The sequence below is a fragment of the Grammomys surdaster genome, unplaced genomic scaffold, assembly GCF_004785775.1.
Source record: "Grammomys surdaster isolate TR1022 unplaced genomic scaffold, NIH_TR_1.0 125947, whole genome shotgun sequence".
Lineage (NCBI taxonomy): Eukaryota > Metazoa > Chordata > Mammalia > Rodentia > Muridae > Grammomys > Grammomys surdaster.
The window spans coordinates 640,438-662,270 of NW_021620769.1; the positions used below are offsets into that span (position 1 = coordinate 640,438).

The following is a 21,833-nucleotide window of genomic DNA, read 5'->3' on the forward strand; positions in this document are numbered from 1 at the left end:
AGCAGAGCAGGTGGAAGGAAGAAGCAGCTAAAGAGGTAGACCAGATAGCTCATCTAAGCTCAGCACAAAATGGAGGACTCCCTTTACCAGTCAGGCTTCCCCTTCTCTGACTTTGTTTGGGGATTCTTACTGCCTAAACCCCCTACCTGGAATAGGTTTAGTAGTCCTTGGCAGACATACAAACTTCCTCTTTTCCTGCCTAGCAAGTACCTGGGATTCCTGGAATGCCTATCCACAAAAATGAGTCACTCACAGAGCTTTAAACTCTAGCCAATGATTTTCATTTACCCTGAAAACTCCTTCCCACTCTTAAAAGTCTATATATAGCCCAGTTCACCCTGAATAAAGGTATGCACACAAGCTAAGATCATCTAAGAGAAATGTTTCATTGAAGATCATCAGAGAAGGCCTTTGCCTAAAAGAGCTGTAACACTACGATCTTCGGAGAAGGCCTTCTCTCTCTCCCATCAGCACTCACTCCAGCTGGACTGAGTTCCTGCAGAGCCCCACCCATTCTGGACCCTGCTTCATCCTTCCAGCCCAATGTGCAGTGGTGTCTGGACACCCTGAGAGGGGGAAACAGAAGACATGAAACCACAGCTGCCCTCCCCATCATGAATACCACAGCTGGTGCCTAATGTGGGGCTCAGCTAGCTGACATATACTGTGCAAGTGTCTGTGAGTGTGCGTGTGGAGGCAGAAGGTAGCGTTAAGTGTCTTTCTCTATAACTCACCACCTTACTCTTTTGAGACATGGTCTCTCACTGAACATTGCTCTTTCTAATTCTGCTAGACTGGACATCTAGCAGCCCACGGATTTGCTTGTCTCTACCCTCAAACACTGAGGTTACTGGCAATTCTTCAATGTCTGGCTTTTTCTTGTGTACTGGGGATCTGAAGTCAGGTCTCTCAGCACACTTGTACAGTGAACAGTTTCCCCATTGGGCCATTTCTGAGGTTTCTGAGAAACTAAACTTTTAAATATGAATCTGTAAGCTAAAAACTCAAATTTTCATCAAAACTCTGAAATGGTTTATATCAGAAAAAAAAGTTCATGGCCAAAATTACACTAAAAATTAATTTTCTGGTAATAACATACAATTTGGGTTTTAAAAACTTTTTTGTTGGTTCTTTGTGAATTTCACGTCACGCACCCCAACCCCACTCATGTCCCCGTCCCTTTGTATCCACTCTCCACCCTTGCAACCTCCCTCGCCCCCAAAGAAAACAAAAAAAACTTATCTGTCCTTGCAAGCTGTGGTGTGTTACATGGTATACACTTTTGCCTAAACAGCTTCACTTGCAAATGTTCATTGCCATGAGTCATTGGTCTGGTTCAAGGCCTCTGGCTTCTGTGACACCATCAATACTGGATCCTCACTGGGACTCCTCTTAGACACCCTATTGTTGCCTGTGTCATGGAGATCCTGCAGCTTTGGATCTGCAGGACTGACTCCTTCACAAGCTCTAGAAGTTCATAGATAGGGTAAATATTGGGAAAGGCCAACTCAAAGCCCTGGACCTGGGCCTGGATTGTAGCTGAGTTGGTCAGCCTGCCAGCTCTTGTGAACCTGTATCACCATTGCATTGTGTTTTTAATATGAATAGTTTTAAATTCCCTTGAGATCGAAAATACCAATTAGCCAATACCTTATGATTGTTAAAAAGATTGCTTCTATGGACTCTTTACAGAGATGCTGAATTTTTAGCTTCCAGTCACTCCCACTTTATAAAATAGTACAAAAAGATTCTTATATTAATTTTGAGAGCAGATAATAGAAATAGAAGGATAAGAGTTTTTATTTGTCTCTTTTTTAAAAAGAGAGAGAACATCAAATCTCTAACAGCCTGTTCTGAAGAATGGCACAATGCACATACATTAAAGTTCAAGGGCTTGCATATGAAGATGTAAACAGTAAGAAAGAAACCAGACAAATAGTGTGACAAACCTAGAGGCAAAGGCACAAAGGCACAGCCATTAGTGCACATTGCTTTAAAGGCTGCAAAAGAAGAGACACCAAACCTGGAGAAAACAGGGGATGCTTATGAGACTGGGTGGGTGAAAAAGTGTATGGCTCAGGCTTTGCCATTATAAAGTTGGACAGATCAAGTATATTTCCTCAAGGAGTTATAACAGAAGAAAGAAATGGAACATTTATTTTAATAAGGGTCTTTCTGTGTAACAGAGTCTAGCTTGGAACTGGCCATGTAGCTAGACTGGCCTTGGGCTTTCAGTCCTCCAATGTCAACTGTCATCCAGAGTTAGGGATAGCTCAAAGGTAAAGCCCAGCCTTCCTAACAGGACCTAAATTTGATTCACAACACGAAGAAAATATGTCAAGTATTTTCAAATGCATCTGAACATAATACACGGGTTACGTTTCACTCAATAACAATATGGAGTTTAGATGTTCAGAATAATTAGTGCTCAATAAAAATAATTTATATTAATATTTGAAGGAAACATCCATTCTATACTCCTTACACTTAATTCATAATTTTGTAAATTTTTATTTTATCTAATAACTTAAACTTTCTACATTCAAAAGTTCATAATTTTAATTAATAACTAGTAAAATGCTTTCATTTTTCTCCCAAGCATTTTTTGGTTTTCTCTGTGTGATGTGTATGTGCATGCACACGCACACACACACACACACACACACACATACACATATGAGCACAGAGCCAGGAATAATCAAAAAAGGAGAAGAAAGTAATGAACACTCTCAATCACAAAACAGTGTCCATGCACAAGTGAAACCTAGAGAGATGAGGAAGGAAGTGTTCTTCTCACCAGTCACTGGGTAGGAGATGCTCCCAGGAGGCCATCTCTGCAATTCTAGGTTGCTATGACCCCAGGCAAGAGGTCAGGCTTGGCCAGGGCAGCCCAAGGCTATTGAGAGTCTGAGAAGGGCACAGGCAGCTGCTGGGCTAAGGGAGCTCCCTTGAGTTTTAAGCCACATTCTCCATACCTGTAAAACAGAGAGATAAAGGTACCATGAGACTAACCGAACTAAAAGGATAGTGCTCCTATTATCTAGCAAAAAAAATCAATAAATATTACCTTTTTTAAAAGGACATGTACAAATTTGTACATTTTTTTGATTCCGGAGTAATCCTTTCAGAATTTGTCTGAAGAGAATATGTGTTAAAACACACAAATATTTAGCCATGATGTTATCTGCATAACTGATACATACAGAGATGTAGCTGTGACCTTTATATGCAGTTTTATAAGCACATTTATCATGGTGGAAAATCCATAAGCAAAATAAATGTAAAACAACAACAAATTCTTTAAAGCACTGCTGAGCACCCTGCGCAGACAACAGGAATTAAACAACAAACATTTATAACAATAGAAACATTCTTGATATATTGAGGTAAAGAATTAGGTTACAAAACACTGTACATTATGACTATTTGCATATGTATATATGCAAACATCTATACACATACTACATAAATATATAGAAAATACTAGAAACATCAAGTTGTTTTCCTCGATAATCAGTGGAAATAGAAATAACAAATGACTTTAATTTTCTATTGGGGTAAAGACAATGGAACGTATATTCACCACATTTCACACAATTAACATATTGATTTTATATTTTAAAAGAGGAAAAGCTATGTAAAAAGGAGGCTATTATTCCTTTGCATTCCACGGAAATGTAATGGTCTTAATTGATGCTTTCAATACGGTTCTATAGACTGACTGTAGTAAAATTCTTCAGGGTACCACTGGTCACAGCCTTTAGTCATTGTAACAGCTCAACTCAGCCCAAAGCATTAAAGAGAATTATTAAGTACTTAGCCAGTAATAAAGGAAACTGAAGATGATTTCAGGTGGTAGCTGGCATGTCAGGGAAGGGGGCCTGCTTGAGGAAAAGGGCTGCTGGAGAGAGGCCAAAGAGAGGATAGCTAAGATCTCTGTCTATGCTGACCAGGCCAGCCAGTATCAAGCCCCGCCTGCAGCGTCTGCCTTCAACTGATGTAAACTGCTCCTGTCACAACTGACAGAGGTGCTACCAGCGTGGCTTCTAAACTCATTGTCTCCTCACAAATTGAAATATGATTGTTCACATTTACTTTCTTATTTTACTTTATGCATGTTAGTTTTGAGCCTGCATTATGGATGTTTGTGTACCGTGGGCATGCCTGGTGACTGAATGCCTGGTGACTGAAGAGGCCATCAGATCCCCTGCAACTGAAGTTAAAGATGGTTGTGAGCTGCCATGTGGGTGCTGGCGACAAAACTCAGGTCCTCTGGAAGAGTAACCAGTGCTCTAAACCACTGAGCCTTCTCTCTGGATCCTCATATAAGTGTTTAATAGAATTCCCATCTGCTCTTACTGAACGATTTACTGGTGTGAATAACATCTTGTTATTGTTGCCTAGGAGGAAATATTATCCAATAACACTTGAAACTTAGAACAGACACCAGTGTGCTGCTGGGTGGACCAGCTGAGCATCAATACAGTTTAGTGACGCATGGGAAAGAACACAGGAAGCAGAGCAGGTGTCACACCAGGCTCTGGAAAGGGACCTCAGGCACACCTACTTCCTGTTTCTCACATCTGCCTCTCTCTTCCTGTCAACCATGGAGTAAACTGGGTTCCAGAGGCAGCTTCTTTCTGTCCATCTTTCTAGTTTTCTCTTCAGTTTTCTGTCAATACCTTTATGTACATTAGAGTTAATACAAATCCAAAACAGACTAGTCTATAAGTCTTTTTCAAAAGCATTGACTTCAGCATATTGCTACACCCCTCGCTGGCTCGCCTTGCTTCAGATACAGACCTGCTACCCACAAGCTACTCATTATGTTCCTAAAAAGTGCCGGCTGTTTGTTATATTTTCAGTTTAAAAACCTCTCTCAGAGGAGATGATGTTTTGAATTTTCAATTGAAAAAAGGGGGGGGGGGACAAGAGGGACAGGTGCGTTATGTAGATCCTCGCTTCCTTCCTTGCTACCTCAGCATTTATCATAGAATGAGGTGTCAGTTTGGAGGTTGGTCTCTGGAGTCAGAGCACTTTAGATGCTGATCCCACCTCTTGTGGGATTTCCTGTGGCCTAGGACCCTCCCTTGTGCCTCAGTTTCCTCTCCTGCAGCATGGGTGTTGCATAAGTTCCCGACTCCCCTCGAAGTGATGGTGAAGAGGAAGTGACAGCAAATGAAAACACTTGGGGGGGGGGGGTGCTAGGTGCCCCTGGCGCTAAGCAACAGTTCAAGAATGATCTTGCTGGATCAGCAGGTGGATGGTAGGATTCCTGCTTCTGCTGACTCCTGAGATCCTGGACGACTCTCCCAACCCCACTTCTTGCTTTGTAAAATGAAGATGATATTTATTAATATAGCGTGTTGATGAAATTCCAGCAGAACAGTAAGGAGATAATGGTTTATTGCTCCTTATTATTGGTACCACAAGTGATTTAACTATATGTTTTTCCCAAATTTAATTAAACATATTCATTTTCCCTATGAGCTTATATTAGCTTACAGCACAGCAAGTGTTTATTATGTACATTTTATATGTTTATAATATCATAGATATTAAAAATCAATGTTTTCCTTTAAAAACATTATGTAAATAAACATTAATATTTGTCACAAGATTTCAAAGCTAAAATTACTTTTTAATTGTTTACAGTAATAGATGACATGGGGATAGGATTCTACTATCTCCACAGTCATTGCAGGCTTCAAAATTGGCTTTTAAAGGATCAGAAATACTTTTAAATTGAGGCTCAGGCATCTGGGATTGTGGTTCTGGTTTGTCATGATACTCTTTGGCCTAGATTCTATTTAGGCCCTATATGTCACTGTTGCGTGACACCGTCATTATAATCTTGATTAATTGACAGCAAGACAGATTGTCTCAGAAAGATTCAGAAGCCTGAGCCTAGCCTCCACAGGGGCAGCATTAGGCACCATCTTGGCAGGGAGGTGGGAGAGAGGTTTAGACAGGAGAGCTTTTGAGTATGGCCACCACTTCCAAGATGAGTGACCACCATGGGAACAAGAGGTGATTGGACTTTACCCCACAGCCGGCTGCCCATTAAAGGGATGGGCAGGTGTCCCTTCCTTGCCTTCCTTTTTAAAGGGTACGCATTGAATCTGTCTTTACTCACTTCTCACGATGTTAGATCCAAATGCAACATGATGTATAGGGTGATATCATAATGTCTCTAAGAATGAACAGGTTACTGCTTTGTGTCTTGTACTAGGAAGCAATGTCTTGGAAAATGTCATATAAGTGACCACTGGGAAATTTCCAGAGGCAAGCCTACCAAAGTGACTGGATAAAAGGCCACTCCTCCTACTGGTTGAGGAAAGGCCTAATATCTCCTCCCTCTTCCCTTGTGTGTGGGGAGAAGGAGGTGTGTGCTTGTGCCTCTGGTGGAGGCCAAAAGTCAGCTCCAGGTGACGTCCTCAATGACTTTCCATCTTACTTTTGAGACATAGGCTCTCTCACTGGCTGGTCAGCACACTCTGGGTAGCCACCTGCACTGCCACCCTAGCAGTACAGCTGCAGGTGCTTGCTGTGAGCTGGGCCTTTATGTAACAGCTGGTGACCCAAACTCAGTTCTTAGCTTGTGCAGCTAGCATCTTACCAGATGAGCTGCCTCCCAGTCCTGTGCATTCTCTCTTGACCCATGTCAGCTCTCTGCAGCCATAGCTGAAATCTGAGTCTTGTCTGTAGATCTCCTCCTTTGCCTCAGCTTCTTCCCACTCTAAGTGAGAAGCTCCCTCCTTCCACATGACATAACTGTGGCCCAGTAGCTTCATCTCTGTGTCTCAGGGTTTCAACTTTAAAAAGAGCCAGTAATGCTGTGCCTGGTGTTTCAGGAGACCGAACAGGGTGACGTGATAATGGGTGCTAATGGGTGCTGATGGGGGCCCCAGCAAGCCAAAGAAAGGACAGTAGGCGGTGGTCAGGAAGATTAAGGATGGACAGACAAAACCTAGGAGGCCATGTTAAAAAGCAAGGCCTTTTTTCTGGTCAAAAATAAATCGTTTAGGGCTAGCAATATAGTTGGTAGATAGCTTGTCTAGAGTTATGAAGCTCTGGGATCCACCTGTCAGCATCACATTAAACCAGTGTGGTGTTGTTTGTGGTGTGTGTGGTGTGTGTGGTGATATGTGTGGTGTGTGTGGTGATGTGTGTGGTGGTGTGTGTGGTGTGTGTGGTGTGTGTGGTGTGTGTGTGGTAGTGTATGTAGTATGTGTGGTTTACGTGGTGGTGTGTGTGGTGTGTGTGGTGTGTGTGGTGGTGTATGTGGTTTATGTGGTAGTGTATGTGGTGGTGTACACACTTCGGAGGTGGAGGCAGGGTGATCAGAAATTCAAGGTTATCTCAGCTACACAGAGAGTCCAATTCTAGCCTAGGATACATGATATCTCATTTCAAAAAACAAAAGGCAATATAATAATAGTAATTAATAAAAATAAAAGATGTTGGCTACGGGCAAAGGGATGACCTGAAAGTTTCCGTGGTTGGCTGTTCTTAGTGATTATAAATGAACAATCTTGATCAAATGGCTGTGGTGACAGGCAAAGCAATGACCAGAGAGCAGGACGCTAGAACATTTAGAACACCAGAAGATCTGGGGTTCCTGCAGCTGTTGCTGACAGCAACCAGGGAATGGCTTAAGGAAACTGAAGCACAGGATGGCAGTTATAAGCAAAGGCGGAGGGCAGCACAGTACTGTCCAGGACGGCACACCAGCAAGTATGATGGCCAAGCTTCAAAGGCTGACTCTGACAACCAGTAAATCAAGTTCAAACCCTCTGCCTCCTGCCCACTGCGCCTCTTAGAATGAGATGCTCAGCCTCTCTGTGCTTTGTTTCTCTTGATTACACACTGGGAATATTTCTATTTATCTCAAGGGTTTCATGAAGATCAAACAATGAGCAGAGAAACACTGGCACATATAGGCTTTAGTCAGTGGTAACAACTGTCATGGGCTAGTGGCAGCCATTAAGCCACCCTGCCCAGAGCCCAAAGGTGAAACTCCTTGACACAGGCATGTAGATCTCAGGAAGGGAGGACTGAGCCAAGGGCCAAAAGCAGGTTTAAGCAAGAAGCAATGACAAGAAAGAAGAAAACCCCAGGGGCTTGGAATGAGCAAAGGTCCAGTCCTGTGAACAAAGGTCAAAGTTCAGAATATGATCTGTGGCGAGGTACAGAGATGCCAAGCCTCTGTAAGAAAGTTTGTAGTCATGAGACAGGGGCTCAGCTGGGGAAAACGGAGGAGAGGCGCTTGGCAAGCACTGAAGCGAAGATCACAGGATCTCTCTGAGCTTTGGGGGTCCCAGTGCCTATGTATTGATAAGCAATTTGGAAATGCTAGCTGCAGTGGAGAGTCTTCTTCACATAGGCGGTAGAGCCTAGAGCATAAGGACACTAGGAAGCTGTTTGTTTCCTCATTCGTTTCCGGCTCAGATGTTGTTCCAAAACTGATCAAAGGCATCGGTTGCAAAGAATAAAATGAATCTCACTTCTAAACAAACCACTAAAGAGTGTTAAATTGATTTAAGTTATTTGAGGGAGTATTAATATTTAAAATGTCTGTGTCCGATGCATCTTTATGACCAACTATAGCAATAATAACCATAGTTTCATCCCACCATCCTTCATTTTATAATATTATGCAATAAACTGGGTACAAACTTATGCCTTCGCTTTAGAATGGACGTCTAGGAGTGCGGCTGTTTGTTTATGTTTAAACATCTTGAATTTTATTCAGTCAATAAAAGCACCCTCGATTAAGGCTTTATTGTTCTCTTTGCGTAAGTCGAGGTGAATAAAGTACAGTGTTAGGCTTTTATCATTTTTAGGAAATCCTTCCCTCACACTCATTCCTTTGTAGGTAATTCAGTTTTAAGCAGCATGCATTTCAGGTTCCTTCCAGTTCAAGCAAATTTTCTAACTTCTTGATTTGGTACTTTAACTTTATCTGAAAATATTCCTAAGATAGCAAAAGTGATTTTCTTAGGTTTGTTTTAAAGACATGGTGGAGAAATACAACATAATTGGAACATCTACCCATGAGTGCCCCTTAGCATCAGGGGGTGCTGGGTCCCCCAAATGTCCCACATGTCATCCACTCTGACCTGGATCCGCCTTAGCCTGCACAGTGTGACAGTCAGGCCGAAGAGAGGAGGAGACATCTGGATCACAGCATCCCAAGGCATTGGAGTCATTCATGCATCTGCACTCACCCAGCCCCTGCCTTGTCTGTCCCCTCCTCCTCTTTCTCCATCTCCACTTACCTTCATCTTCTGGTGAATTGCATGCCTCCTCCGCCATGCCCCTCAACAAGCCGCCCTGTCTGCTTGTGTGCCAGCGCAGTCCTTCCACCGCCTCTTTGCCTGTGGTCCCCCTGTCTCTGCCTCCATGCCCTCTCCTCCTGTCGCCGCCCAGTGCTCCGTGCCACGCTGGCTTGTTTTGTCAATAACCATTTATTTGTTGCTGGGATAGTAGCAGCCATTACATCTGACCTCCCTGTTTCATCAATTATGGATAGATTATTGGATGTGAACATCTGCAAAAGCTTGCTGGCGCACTTCCCTCCTGACTGAGATTAGATAAAGTACTAAACTGTTGTTTATTGTCAGGCCAAATTCTACTGGGGAGCCAGGGAATCCCAAGATTACTAGCACCCCATCAGCAGTACCCCAACCGCTTCCTATCACCACCATATCCCCTAGGAGTCCACGCATTTATTATTTACGTTTGTCACGAGTTGTTATCACCTACTTGATAAAAGCTCTCGGTGCCTTCGCCTTTCCCATCAGAATGGAAATGGCTCATAAATTGTCTCCTTGTCTCACTGTCACTGAGGAAGGGTCACGGACAAAGCCCCCCTGGTGTGGAAGCAATGGAGGAAACCTTTCCTACCATGTTTTATTTGAAAGGATACAGTTCTCACATACTGACAGGAAAGCATGACACTGCAAACATAAATTAGGGTTTACTGACTTTACCAGAATAATGGCTTGAGGTAGAAAGGACACTGCATTGTCCACAGAGTGTATGCTCAAAATGCTTCTCAGGACTCCTGTGGATTTCTTAGAAGGGGAAATGAGAATGAATTTTTATTGAATCGTGCCTTCCGTGAGAGGGAGATCCAGTGCGAGGGATTACAGAGGGGAAAGAGAGAAATCTCCTGGTAATAGGTTCATAGAAGAATATGGAAACCTTTATAGTACTAGTGCTTGTTTAAAATCTCTGACAAATAGAGAACATTCCAGAGCCTTTCCTGTGAGCCAGCCATGGTTTCCTTAGGGCATCCAAGGGACACTGAGCTTGCCACTCGTTCTCTGCAGCACTCTCCCTCAGATGTGCGCTGTTCCCTATGAAGAGAGGAGCTGCATCTGTCTCTCATTCTTAGTGAGATGAAGAAGGAAACGCCTGCACTCCTCCCGTCACAGATAGGGCAAGATTCGTGCCATTGTTCTTGTAAAGCTTTGGCCTGACTCAGCAGCCCTCAGCGTTACAGGGCTCCTGATGCTTGTTTGAGTGCAGGGATGGACAGACTCTAAATCACACATTTAGATTGGGAGGCCTTGTATCATCTCAAAAATCATTTATATTTTTTCACATTTGCTTACTGATGTTCCAGCTCTTCAGACTGGCTGCCAATTGAGAATGTTCACCCACTTTCCATTGGGTGGAAAGTGTGAAGTGTCGTGTTTACTCTTTACTGCAGGGGGGCTAAGGTAAATAAATGTCAATCCATAGCATATCTTATCACCATGACACCAGTGTCTCAATAGGCGCACTCCACTCCTGATGTCTCACCCAGATTCAACCATAGCTACTCAACAGCACTCAGTGCTAACAGGACTAGGGGTTAAGAGTACAATGGAGAACAAGACAGGTGGGGTTTCTGTCCTTGTGACACAAACTCACAAATACTAATAATTAGATACACAGGACAGTGGAGTGGAGCTAGGCAAAGACACGTGGTTCCCTGTAAAAATCCTCTGGGGAAACAGAAAAGCAGGAAAGAGCAGTGCAGGCTCAGGGCCTTGAAGGTTCCCGAGTCCAGAGGCCAAGGGAACCAGGGTCGTGATTTACCTGGTGTCTGCATGGCTGGAGTAAAAGGCCTGCCACCATACCCCAGCAACTTGTAAACGATGTCATTAATGCTTGAACAAAGTGCGTGCCAGCCAGCATCTAATCTGATTAGATCTGACTGGCACTAAACATGATGCCGCTTGCCACAGTTCTCTCCAACGTTCATAAGTAACTGAGAACTGGCATTGTGTCTGATGTCATCACACGTGCAGGCTGATCCTCTGTCACACTCACTCTTCTTCCTGATAGAGTGTACAGTTTCTTCCTTAAAGTGACGAATGGAACAAAACCCTCCAACACGATACACCTTTAGCTCATTCTGATCATGAAATTCCCGGTGTCTTCCATTCTGTGTCTTTCACCAGGGCAAAAATGTTCTTACAGTGTTTGTCGCTAACAAACAAAAAGGGTGGAAGCCAAAATCATTAACCTGTCACTTCAGCTCTATATGGTTATTTTGTCTCAAAGAATTTCCCGGTTCTGTTTCAAGAAAGAGATCCATTCATTATACCAAGAAGGAGAGGTGAATGTAAAATGCTGGATACCCTGCACAGACCACAGCCCTAGGAATCCCAAGAGTAGCCAACCATGGATCCCGCTGAGATGGAAAAGGAGGAAAAGGAGGGCTGAGTTTTCCTATTCCCCTGCAGTCACCCAGCAGCCAGCCACAGTGCACTCAGTTGACTTGCTGGCCTCCTCTCCTGATGCACTTCACCTGGACCAGCCCCTCCCCCTTCACAGTCTGAATGTCCTATGATTGTGATTGAACTACGTTACCACTCTTATCTTCCACCAAGCAGAACGTTTTATGTCAGGCCACCTCACTGAGAGCCAGACTGCCCGTAAATTAACTACCCTTTGGTCAAGGGCCTCTGAACAAAATATAAAACCAACCCTCAGATGGTTTTCTTTGTGGGAGGTCAAGGACAGGGAGATATTTTCTTCTGAGGAACTGCAAATATAACATAACTCACGCTATGACTGGGCTGCCCAGGGTAGCTATCCCTGTGCCTCTGACTCCCAACATAAAATCACAACTGAGAAGCTCAGTGGAGCTGTTCAGATGCTGTATTAGTATTGTCACAGTATAAACTGTAATGAGCAACTTTGGAAATTGTTTGGAGCAATGTGCTTCAAATCAAGACTGAGGAAAACTTTGCTTTCTACTTACATGTGGAGATTTATCTCATTGTCTTGAGGGTGAGCATCTTCTGCTTCTTGGATGTACAGAGCGGGAGGAGTTTTAGGTAAAAGACTGGAAATGTTCTGGGACACATTTCTATCCTTATAAGGCTGTTAAAAGTGTAGTGTCAGGCTCTGGCACACGGGGGAATGTGCAGCACTTCTGACTTCCAGCGCAAGCCGTAAGGGTGACTTTGAACATTCATTGTGTTCTTTTTCTTTTTCCCCCTTTTCTTCTCCCACTCACTCCCACCTCAAGGCTCCAGGCCCCAAGGTTTATTTGTTTGTTTGTTTATTACATGTAAGTACACTGTAGCTGTCTTCAGACACCCCATAAGAGGGCATCAGATCTCATTACCAATGGTTGTGAGCCACCATGTGGTTGCTGGGAATTGAACTCAGGACCTCTAGAGCAGTCAGTGCTCTTAACCTCTGAACCATCTCACCAGCCCCTACATCAGGTTCTTAAAGCTGCAAAACAAATGCTTGCTAGTTCTGAAGAACAGCAGGGGTGAATAGCCTCTTAAGATGAACTGGTTACTATATAACTCACTTCTGCTAACTGCTATTGTAACTCAGTGGCAGTTTGAACACTATCAGCTCAAGGGGTTTTAGGGCTCTTCAACTGCAGAGAAAGTATAAAGATTTCAACTAAACTGAAATGGTTTGCTATCCTGTTTCTTTAAACTTTTTAAAGAAGAAATAAAGTAATTCCATTCAGGACATTTTGAAAGACTCATTTCATTTCTTTGTGTGTGTGTATTTCTCTGGCTGCAGGCACTGTGTATGTCTGTGCCTGCCTAAAGAGGACATTAGATCCCAGGAAGCCAGAAGTACAGGAGTTTTCAGAATGCTCAATTTGTCTGGAATACTCAAGATTGCTCAACAGGTGCTCTTAACCACTGAGACATCTTTCCAGCCCTGACCAGGGATTTCTTTTTAATGATTCATTTTCTTTTTAAATGTGAGCCTGTGTGAGTGTGTGCATGTGTGCATGCATGTGTGTGCACACATCTGTGTTCAGGAACCTGCAGAAGCTGGATGATGTTGGATTCCCTCCAGCTGAAGTTTCAAGCCACCTCTAGTGGATGCTGGGACCCACACTTGGGTCCTCTGAAGAGTTGTACCCACTTTCAACCTCTGAGCCTCTTGCCCTCTGATCTGGAATTCTTAACCTCAAGCTAAGTTACTGAAAACAAGTAGAGCATATCCTAAATGACTAAACACATCACTCTAGTGTTCGAGACTCTAAACCATACTTTTGGAAGCGCGAGTTCTAGGCCATTTGTTCCAACTCCTTCATATACCAGAATCCCAGAGAAACAAAGTTTCTTATCTAAGGTTCCACAGTGAGCTGTTCAGGCAGGAGAAATCAGCACAGACTCAGTGCTTCCTGCACCACACCACAGCCTCTGGGGTGTGTGCTAGACAGTACAAGCCATCAACATGTGACAATGGGCTCGATGATGAGTAATGGGTTTCAGGGACAGAAAAGACACCACTCTATAAATGACCAATGTTAGAATCAGGAAAGTAGGCTACCTCTAACTGAAGAAGGGGATTTCAGAATGTTCAATGCACGATGAGATACAGCAGAGTGAAGATACATTTGCTAAGTTTACAAAGTCGCACAGGCAGATGACCCGATGGTTCACTCAGGATAGCATGGCTATATGAAAGTGTCACTGTTAATAAACACGTCAGAAGTTATGCCTTTCCAGAAAGTGTATGTGAACCTTAAGTGGCCGTGAGACCCCCTCATTCTTAGCATCACCTACAGTGACGCTCCATCTCCAGGAAGATCCCCTGGATGCTGGTGATGCCCTGGCTGGTCTCAGCCTGTTACTACAGTGCCTGTCAGAAGTCATTAGCCACCGGTTTCTTTGACTAATGTTGCAGCTGATTGTCTGTCTCGGGTTCAGACACTGTAAATGACGCAGAAACGCCTTCTCTGCTCGCCAACTGTGAGATGGCTGAAGGGGGCTAGTGTGCCAGAAAGCAGAATAAACGTATTTCCAATTAGATTTGACAAATGATTTCAAGCTCACGGTGGCAAACCTGACTTTTTAAATTATCTACATTTATTATTATGCAAGTAAAAGTCTGTGTTGTTTTCTCCTTCCTTCAAGGAAAAGCTATGAACTGACACTAGTGCCTAGCTCTTGTTATGAAGTAGACAATCTGGGGCTTCTCTGAAGTGTGTATAACAAATGCCAGGTGTGCTGACTTTTTATCGTGGTCATTGGGGAAAGATATAAAAACTGTACCCCAGGCAGTGGACTCCTAACTTCTTATTTACAGACATATCTGCTGGGTCTCCATTATGGCTTTACGGTGGCTGACTTAAGTGGGTTTATTTTGACTCTTCCAGTCCTCTTAAATTTGTGGACAAAAATAGATGGAAAGCATTTAAATGTGGCTAAACAGTAGAGGGTTTTCTCTTTCTGATCTCCAAACATCCTTGATAGCTGTGAACCTTCGGAGGACTGGAGGGAGGACACAGCCACGTCTCAAGATTAGAAGTTGTTATAGAGAGACGGACAGAGTCCTCTTGCTGCCCCATGAAACAGAATTTTGGCTAAGCATATGAGAGTTGCAGATCTTACCTTAGCTCAACCTATATATAGTTTGTTTATAGAAGTTTCTGGTGATTGTGTGGCTAGCTTCAATAGTGTCCGGTCAGGAAGATTGTTTAACCAGAGGCCAAGTTGAGGGTTTCTCAACAGTGGCTTTTCTTACATTTTAAGCCACATGATAAGCTTTGTTATGGGTGCTTTGGTGTGTACCACAAGGCTAGCAATCCTCTCCTGATTCTAACAACTAAGGTTGGCAGATGCCGCCTTCATTTGAGAACAGCTGGGTTAGGTGAACATGGAGGAAGAGCCAGGGTGTTGCTTCACTCAGTCCTCAGTAAGGATGCTCAATACCACATCGCATAGGGACCTGTAACAATCCTCCAACATAGGCTTTGTTAATCTCCATTCAATCCTGAGGAAATAGGCTCAGAGAGATGGAGTCACTTGACACCCAATACTCAATTCGTCAGTAGACCTGCCATTGCCTGTGGAACTTGGGGGAAGTCTGAACACTTTGGTGGTATGAACTGACACAGCAGCATACCAGATCAGTGTTTCTTCCATCCAGGCTCATGAGCTCCACTAAGTATAACTTTGAAAGGTTAGGCTTCCTCATCCACTAGAATACTCACTACACACTACGAGTTCTTTGTTCCCATTTCTCTGAGTTACGCAGGCAAATTTTAACCATCCAGGCTACAGATACGTGTCTAACATATTCACAGTACGTGTCTGTCCAACCAAGTGTCCTTGATACGTCCACAGACTAGACTCCTGTGCTGCTTCCTCCGTGCTGTGTTTTGTTGCACTCTTTGTCTGGTCTCACTGATTTCAATTTGTAGCTCATCTGCTTTCAAAAGCAGCTAAGGGGTCACATTACACTTGTGTAAAGAAGGAAGCATGTGTGGGGCCATGTTTGAAGTTCCTGTCTGTCCTACTGAGGAAGAAACGACAGAGTAGTCCACATCATGGAGGCCAGAAAGAAACAGAGGAATGTCTGCACTAAAGAGCTTCTCTCTGTCTTCTTTTATCCCACCACAAGCCTACTTGGTCTATGGAATGGCACTACCTATGTCCAAGGTAGGCCAGCCCTGCTGGTCCATTCTATCTAGAGGTGGCCCTTCATGCATACCTGGAGATATGCTTACTAATCTCTTAGACACCCCCTCCGTAAAAGTTGCTCTGATTCACCTGATGTAATTGTTGTCTTACTGCCTCCATCTGCTAACTTAGACCTACTCCTGGAAGCTTCTAGCCTCTGTACAATCTTATCTAGTCCTAGAATGTTTTGAGCTCTGACACTTACTGATAAACTCACTCTTTCCTGTTGTAACTGAGCTGTGTCTGGTTGGTTCAACTCAGCTCATCTGGCTCAAACGCTTCCACAAGCTGACTGGTTTAATGTGACTTCTCTCGACCTCTGACTGAATTGTTCTGCCTAGCCTCATACTGACTCTGGCAATTTGTTCTAATCTTCTGGATCCTTCTCATTCTCTTGTTCATTCTATCTTTACGTGTGATTAGCTTGTTCTCTCTTCAGTTTGTCTCTGTAAAACTCTCCTGGTAAACCTGCCTCCTTCTCCCTCTCTGCTGCTCTACTCCCCCTCTCAACTCTACTGTGCTGTCTCCACAAACTGTACTGCATTCCTGTGCTGTACTCTCTTCTTCCTGTACTGTCTGTCTCTCCCTTAAGCAGCTTCCCTTTCCTCTCTCTTCTCATGAGACTTGAGCTTATCTTAGTCTGACAAATCTTTCTCTGATTTGTCACTTTGTCTGCTACTCAATTAAACATCACTTTCAAACATGGGTGCTTCCTTCTACAAACTAACTTTACCTTCATTGTTGGGATTAAAGGATTGTACTAAGGGCGTGTCTGTATTCCAGCCAGAGGGATTGATGGTTTGTGCTAAGGGCTGAGCCATGCCACCACTAAAAACAGGTTTGTTTGTTTGTTCAACCTCTGGGTTCACACTGAGTGATCAAATATCCTGCCACACCTCTTAATAAGATTAAGGTGACAAACTTAATCATCATATTAACTTACCACAAATTAGTATAAAATACTCCATGTTCCACAGAGTTCATAATTTCATCCTATTTTCTACTTAAAGTCATAATTTTTCTTTTTGCTTTTATAAAACTTATTTCCTCTGTCCTTAGACTTCTCCCATTTGCATCCCTCTTCTCTTGAGCTCATGCTCCTGGTAGGCAGGCAAGTAGGCAGGCAGGCGGGCAAGCAGGCAGATAGGTAGGTAGATAGGTGGGTAGATAGGTAGGTAAGTGGGTAGATAGGTGGGTAGATAGGTAGGTAGATAGGTGGGTAGATAGGTGGGTAGATAGGTAGGTAGATAGGTAGGTAGATAGGTGGGTAGATAGGTAGGTAGATAGGTAGGTAGATAGGTGGGTAGATAGGTAGGTAGACAGGTAGATAGGTGGGTAGATAGGTAGGCAGATAGGTAGATAGGTGGGTAGATAGGTAGGTAGATAGGTAGGTAGGTGGGTAGATAAGTAGGTAGGTGGGTAGATAGGTGGGTAGATAGGTAGATAGGTAGGTAGGTGGGTAGACAGGTGGGTAGATAGGTAGGTAGGTGGATAGACAGGTGGGTAGATAGGTAGGTAGATAGGTAGGTAGGTGGGTAGATAGGTAGGTAGACCATCTTAGACCAAGTCTTCCACAAGATACCCAGTGTGGCTCTTGTGTACTTGAATGCTTCTCTGTTTGGCCACAAAATGAATCACGCCTTTGTAGCTCCTGGTTCTCAGGCAACTGTTTAAAGAAATACAGATTCATCTCCAGCCACAAACTAAATTTGTTGTCTTTACTTTGGGGAGGGAAACTCTTGCACAGGGCTGCTTCTGGAGGCTGAGGAAGAGATTAAGAATTCTTGTTGTATAGAGTGTAGACTATGTAGTATGGTGTATGGAATCACCGTCCCCATATGACAGCTTTCAGAGGGAGGCCTCTTCTTTAAGAAGGAAATTAAATACAAAGGGTTCTCCTGGCCTGCGTGTTGGAATAAGGGAAAGGTATGGAAGAGCTAAGACCTAACTATATTAGCTCAGTCTCTTTATTTTGGGGTTGGTGGTTGCTGTGTATTATGCCTGTAGCTCCAGCTACTCAAAAGGCTAAGGCAGAGTTGATTGAGCCCAGGGTATGGGGCCAGCTTGGGAATGGAGTGAGATCCCATCTTACAAACAGAGAGAGAGGGAGCATGAGCAAGAGATAGGAGGAATGCTTAGGTTAGCGTTCACTCCAGGAGACCGTATCCATCACCATGAAGAAGCCACACGGTAACTGGGAACATGAGAGATTCACTGTGTAACCCCAGCTCATGCCCTGGAGACCTCGCCTCAGGTTATTGATGGTCACATTGGTCCAAAGTCTGCACTAATGCATAGGTGTTCTCCGTGCTGCAAACAAGTCACCATTATAAAATCCTGTAAGCTTTAAAACAGTGCCAGGGCCAGGGTGACAGTTTTTATTGAAAGAAAGCAAATGAACTATTTTGGGCATAAAATATATTAATAATTAGCCTTCAATTTTAGATTTTAGAATGTCACCTAAAAATATGTGGACCAAAATAAAGCCCTAAAAGTCTCTTCCTAGGTATTTTTATACATCAACTCAACAAGGCTTTTTAAAAATTTAAAAAATTCAGTGGTTCCATCTCATACCTCACAACAGCTTCTGTGAAGGCATCTCAGGTTAAGCCAGTTGCCTGTGAGGCAAAATAAAAGGATATCCTCAGGTTTCTACCGGAGCTTCATTAAGAGGTCTAAAAATAAGGATCAAGGCTAATGATCATGCATTGTAGATTTCTAAATTGCTAAGGGAGGGCTGGAGACGTGGCTGTGTGGGTGAACCGCTTACTTTGCAAGTGTGAGATCCTGAACTTAGATCTCCAGCACCTGAGCACAGCCAAATGTGGCAGTGAGCTTCTGTAAGCACGACATCCCTGCAGCAAGATGAGAGGCAGCAAGCCCAAGGAAGCGCATGGCCCGGCTTAACGGTGTTACATGGTGAGAGCAAGGTGGATGGAGAGATCTGAGACCTGTGGCTGGCCTCTGGCCTCCACACATGTGCCTTGGCGTGCGTGTGCCACACATGAACACACATACACACATACAAAGACAAAAACAATAAAAATATATTATATGCATTCTTTTTTGCTTTTTTAAAACATTATTACCATAAAACAATAACAAGTTGGAAAGTTGTTAGTGGAGCACCCAGTTATACACAGGACAAACCATGCCACTATATCTTATAAATAAATATAACCGCTATGTGTGAATTAAAATTATTGAAAGTGTTTTCAAAATTTAGAACTCTGTGGGGTCAATAAGAATCAAAACCAGAGTTGGTATGGACCCATGGATAGGTCTTAGCTCGAGAGATCCTTTATAAACCACAGAGCTGATGAGGGGTCACGGTGACCTCATTGGAATCATGTCCCAAATGTTGACTTGGAAGAAATAAAGATCAATGTGACATAAAAGCAGGTGGCGGTGGCAAGGAAAGAGAGGAGCAAATGGGGAAAGTGGCCCCAGGGGAGAGTGCTGTGGGCACATAACAGAAATAGGAGGGAAAGGGATAGAGACAAATACAAGCCCTGTCTGAGGACTCAAACCTAATCCAGACAGAGCACACCAGGCAGATGTACGCCCCCACCCGCTCACCCCCTCAAACACCAGAAAGTGACTTTCACTAATTCTTTCTTAGAAAATGTGCAAAAAGGATTTCCATGAAGGTCCTTGGAGATTTCCTGTGTCCTCATGTGTGTAATAGGTTGGGTTGTGTAACAATAAAGAAGAAGAGAGGGTGGGGGAGATGGTTTCTGTATTTTCTTCCCCTGGTCAGGGAATGGAGGGGCATGGGGGTGGGAATTAAAAAGAAGAAAATGACAGCGCACAGTGATGTCAGTGTTAAATTAAATTAAGATCATATGTTTGGCTGTAGCAGCTGCGATCTTTTGATTATCGGGAGATTGCTGGTAATGAAGTACATCTGTAAGAACTATTTTTAGTGTGAGCTATATACACATAACACTGTAAGACAAGGCTCTCCTAAAATGACAGATTAAGAAAAGGTCTATTGCCTAAATTCATTCTTTTTAAAGAACTATTTATAGAAAGAACCATGGTATTTGATCTACCATAGTAGAACATTCTGGTAGGACTTATATTACCTTAGGTAATAGTCTCCGTATTTTAAAATAATGCTGGAAAGCATTCAATTATTTATTCACAGCTACATTATATAAATGGAATGGTTTGGAGAATTGGTATGAGCAGGGGGGTATTTTTACAAAAGGAAGACTTCACTGTCATGACTCAAAGACACGTCCATGAAACAAGCCACAGCACAGCCCCAAACAAACAAGCCAACAAAAAGAGACATTTTGGAAATTATTAATTTTCATCTTCTCTGTTATGATGCATAATCCTCAGATGTGGACAGGCTATACACTCAGCATGTTCCTCTCCCCATAGGTGCTTGATAGGTACAGTGAGATCTCCACAAGTCTGGATGATGATCTTAGCCTGGGGAGAGCCTACGAGGCGATCGCCAAGGTCCTGCAGAGGTAAGCTAGCACAGCGTTGTCCCGCTGTCTCTGTGGAGTCACCCAGCTGTGAAAGACTTAAATTGTTTGAGGTCTGTCGCTTTCCATCACTGCCTGCTTAAATTTTTAGCAGTGCCCTTCTTGAGTGACCCTTTGGTTGAAAGTTATTTTAAACCAGTGTGGTATTGTAAAAAGATGTATCCAAAGTCTCCTTTGTCTGTCCCTCCTTTGTGTAAGCTCCCTTTTGGTTTTCTGTAAGTTTAGTGATGACCTTGAATGAACCAGAGAAAGAAAGGGAAAAAAAAATCAGGTCACATCTCACAGGCCAGAAACTTTGAGAGCCTGGTGCCAGATAGTGCGTTTCAGTGCGGTGACTTGCCTAACCTTTCCTGAGCTCTTCGGGAAGAGTTCCATTTAAACTTGCAGCAGGCTCCTTCCATTAAGTAAACCTGGAGTAACAGCTGGGTGCAAACCAACAGGCCCAACATTTCATTTGAAACAGAAAACGACAGTCTCTGGGAACAGCTTCTCATGTGTATCCTTTGGTGGAAAACTTCATGATTGCCCATCACTTCCTCCACCTCAGCCATTATTCATCATAAAGCATAACTGTGTGGAAGCCACTCACAATACCAAAAGTCACCAAACCTACAGTCTTGGTTTTCAATAGTTAGCTTAGATCCAAAATGTAGCCTGTTCAAAATAATAGTACTAGTAGCAGGTGTAATGTGCTACATTGTAACTTCACATTAATCTTTCATTGTAAATATTTACAGGACAATCTGAAAAGGTGGGGTGTTGTTGAAAGGCATTGTGCCTATATGCTTCATGAACTAAAATCATGATACTAAATATGACATACATAATATTAAATACAAAAATACTACAAAGAATCACTACTTAAAATGCCAGGACCAATGAGATGGAAGGTATCCTATATAATATCAGTTAAACATGGTCACTGTTGGACAAATGTCTTAGGAGAAGGCATACTGATGAAAGTATGGACATCTACTGGACAGAGACAGGGCCAGCCACATGTGAGGGAAGCAAGCAGCCTGTAAGTGGGCCCTCATAATACATGTAGTGACCAGTCCCCGGAAGACCAACCCAGCTGTCTTGAAAGTTCTACTCTCCAAATAGCAACTAAGATGGCACCGGTTAATCTCCAACTTAGTATCTGTTTGGAATTAGTGACCCTGTGCACTTCTCTATCCAGCTCATTTCAGCTACTAAATTATTTGCTTTGGGTCTCATCATTGTCCCAAACCAGTAGAAAACAGTTGGGTTTGTATGTGTGTGCACATGTGTATGTGTAGGGGGTGTTCTTTTTGTGTTGTTTGTTTGTTATTATTTATCTTATATGTGTGTGTGTGTACTTATGCATTGCATGCATGTCTTGTGTGTGTGTGTATCTGTG

General features: G+C 43.2%; 1 protein-coding gene across 1 annotated transcript in view; it reads left to right on the forward strand.

The window, feature by feature from the left end:
* Ttc29 (tetratricopeptide repeat domain 29) overlaps positions 1-21,833 on the forward strand; it is a 184,827-nt gene that overhangs the window by 77,915 nt on the left and 85,079 nt on the right. Inside the window, exon 7 of the mRNA XM_028753402.1 lies at positions 20,343-20,434. Coding sequence (XP_028609235.1) covers positions 20,343-20,434 — 92 coding nt within the window. The remainder of the gene's footprint in view (positions 1-20,342; positions 20,435-21,833) is intronic.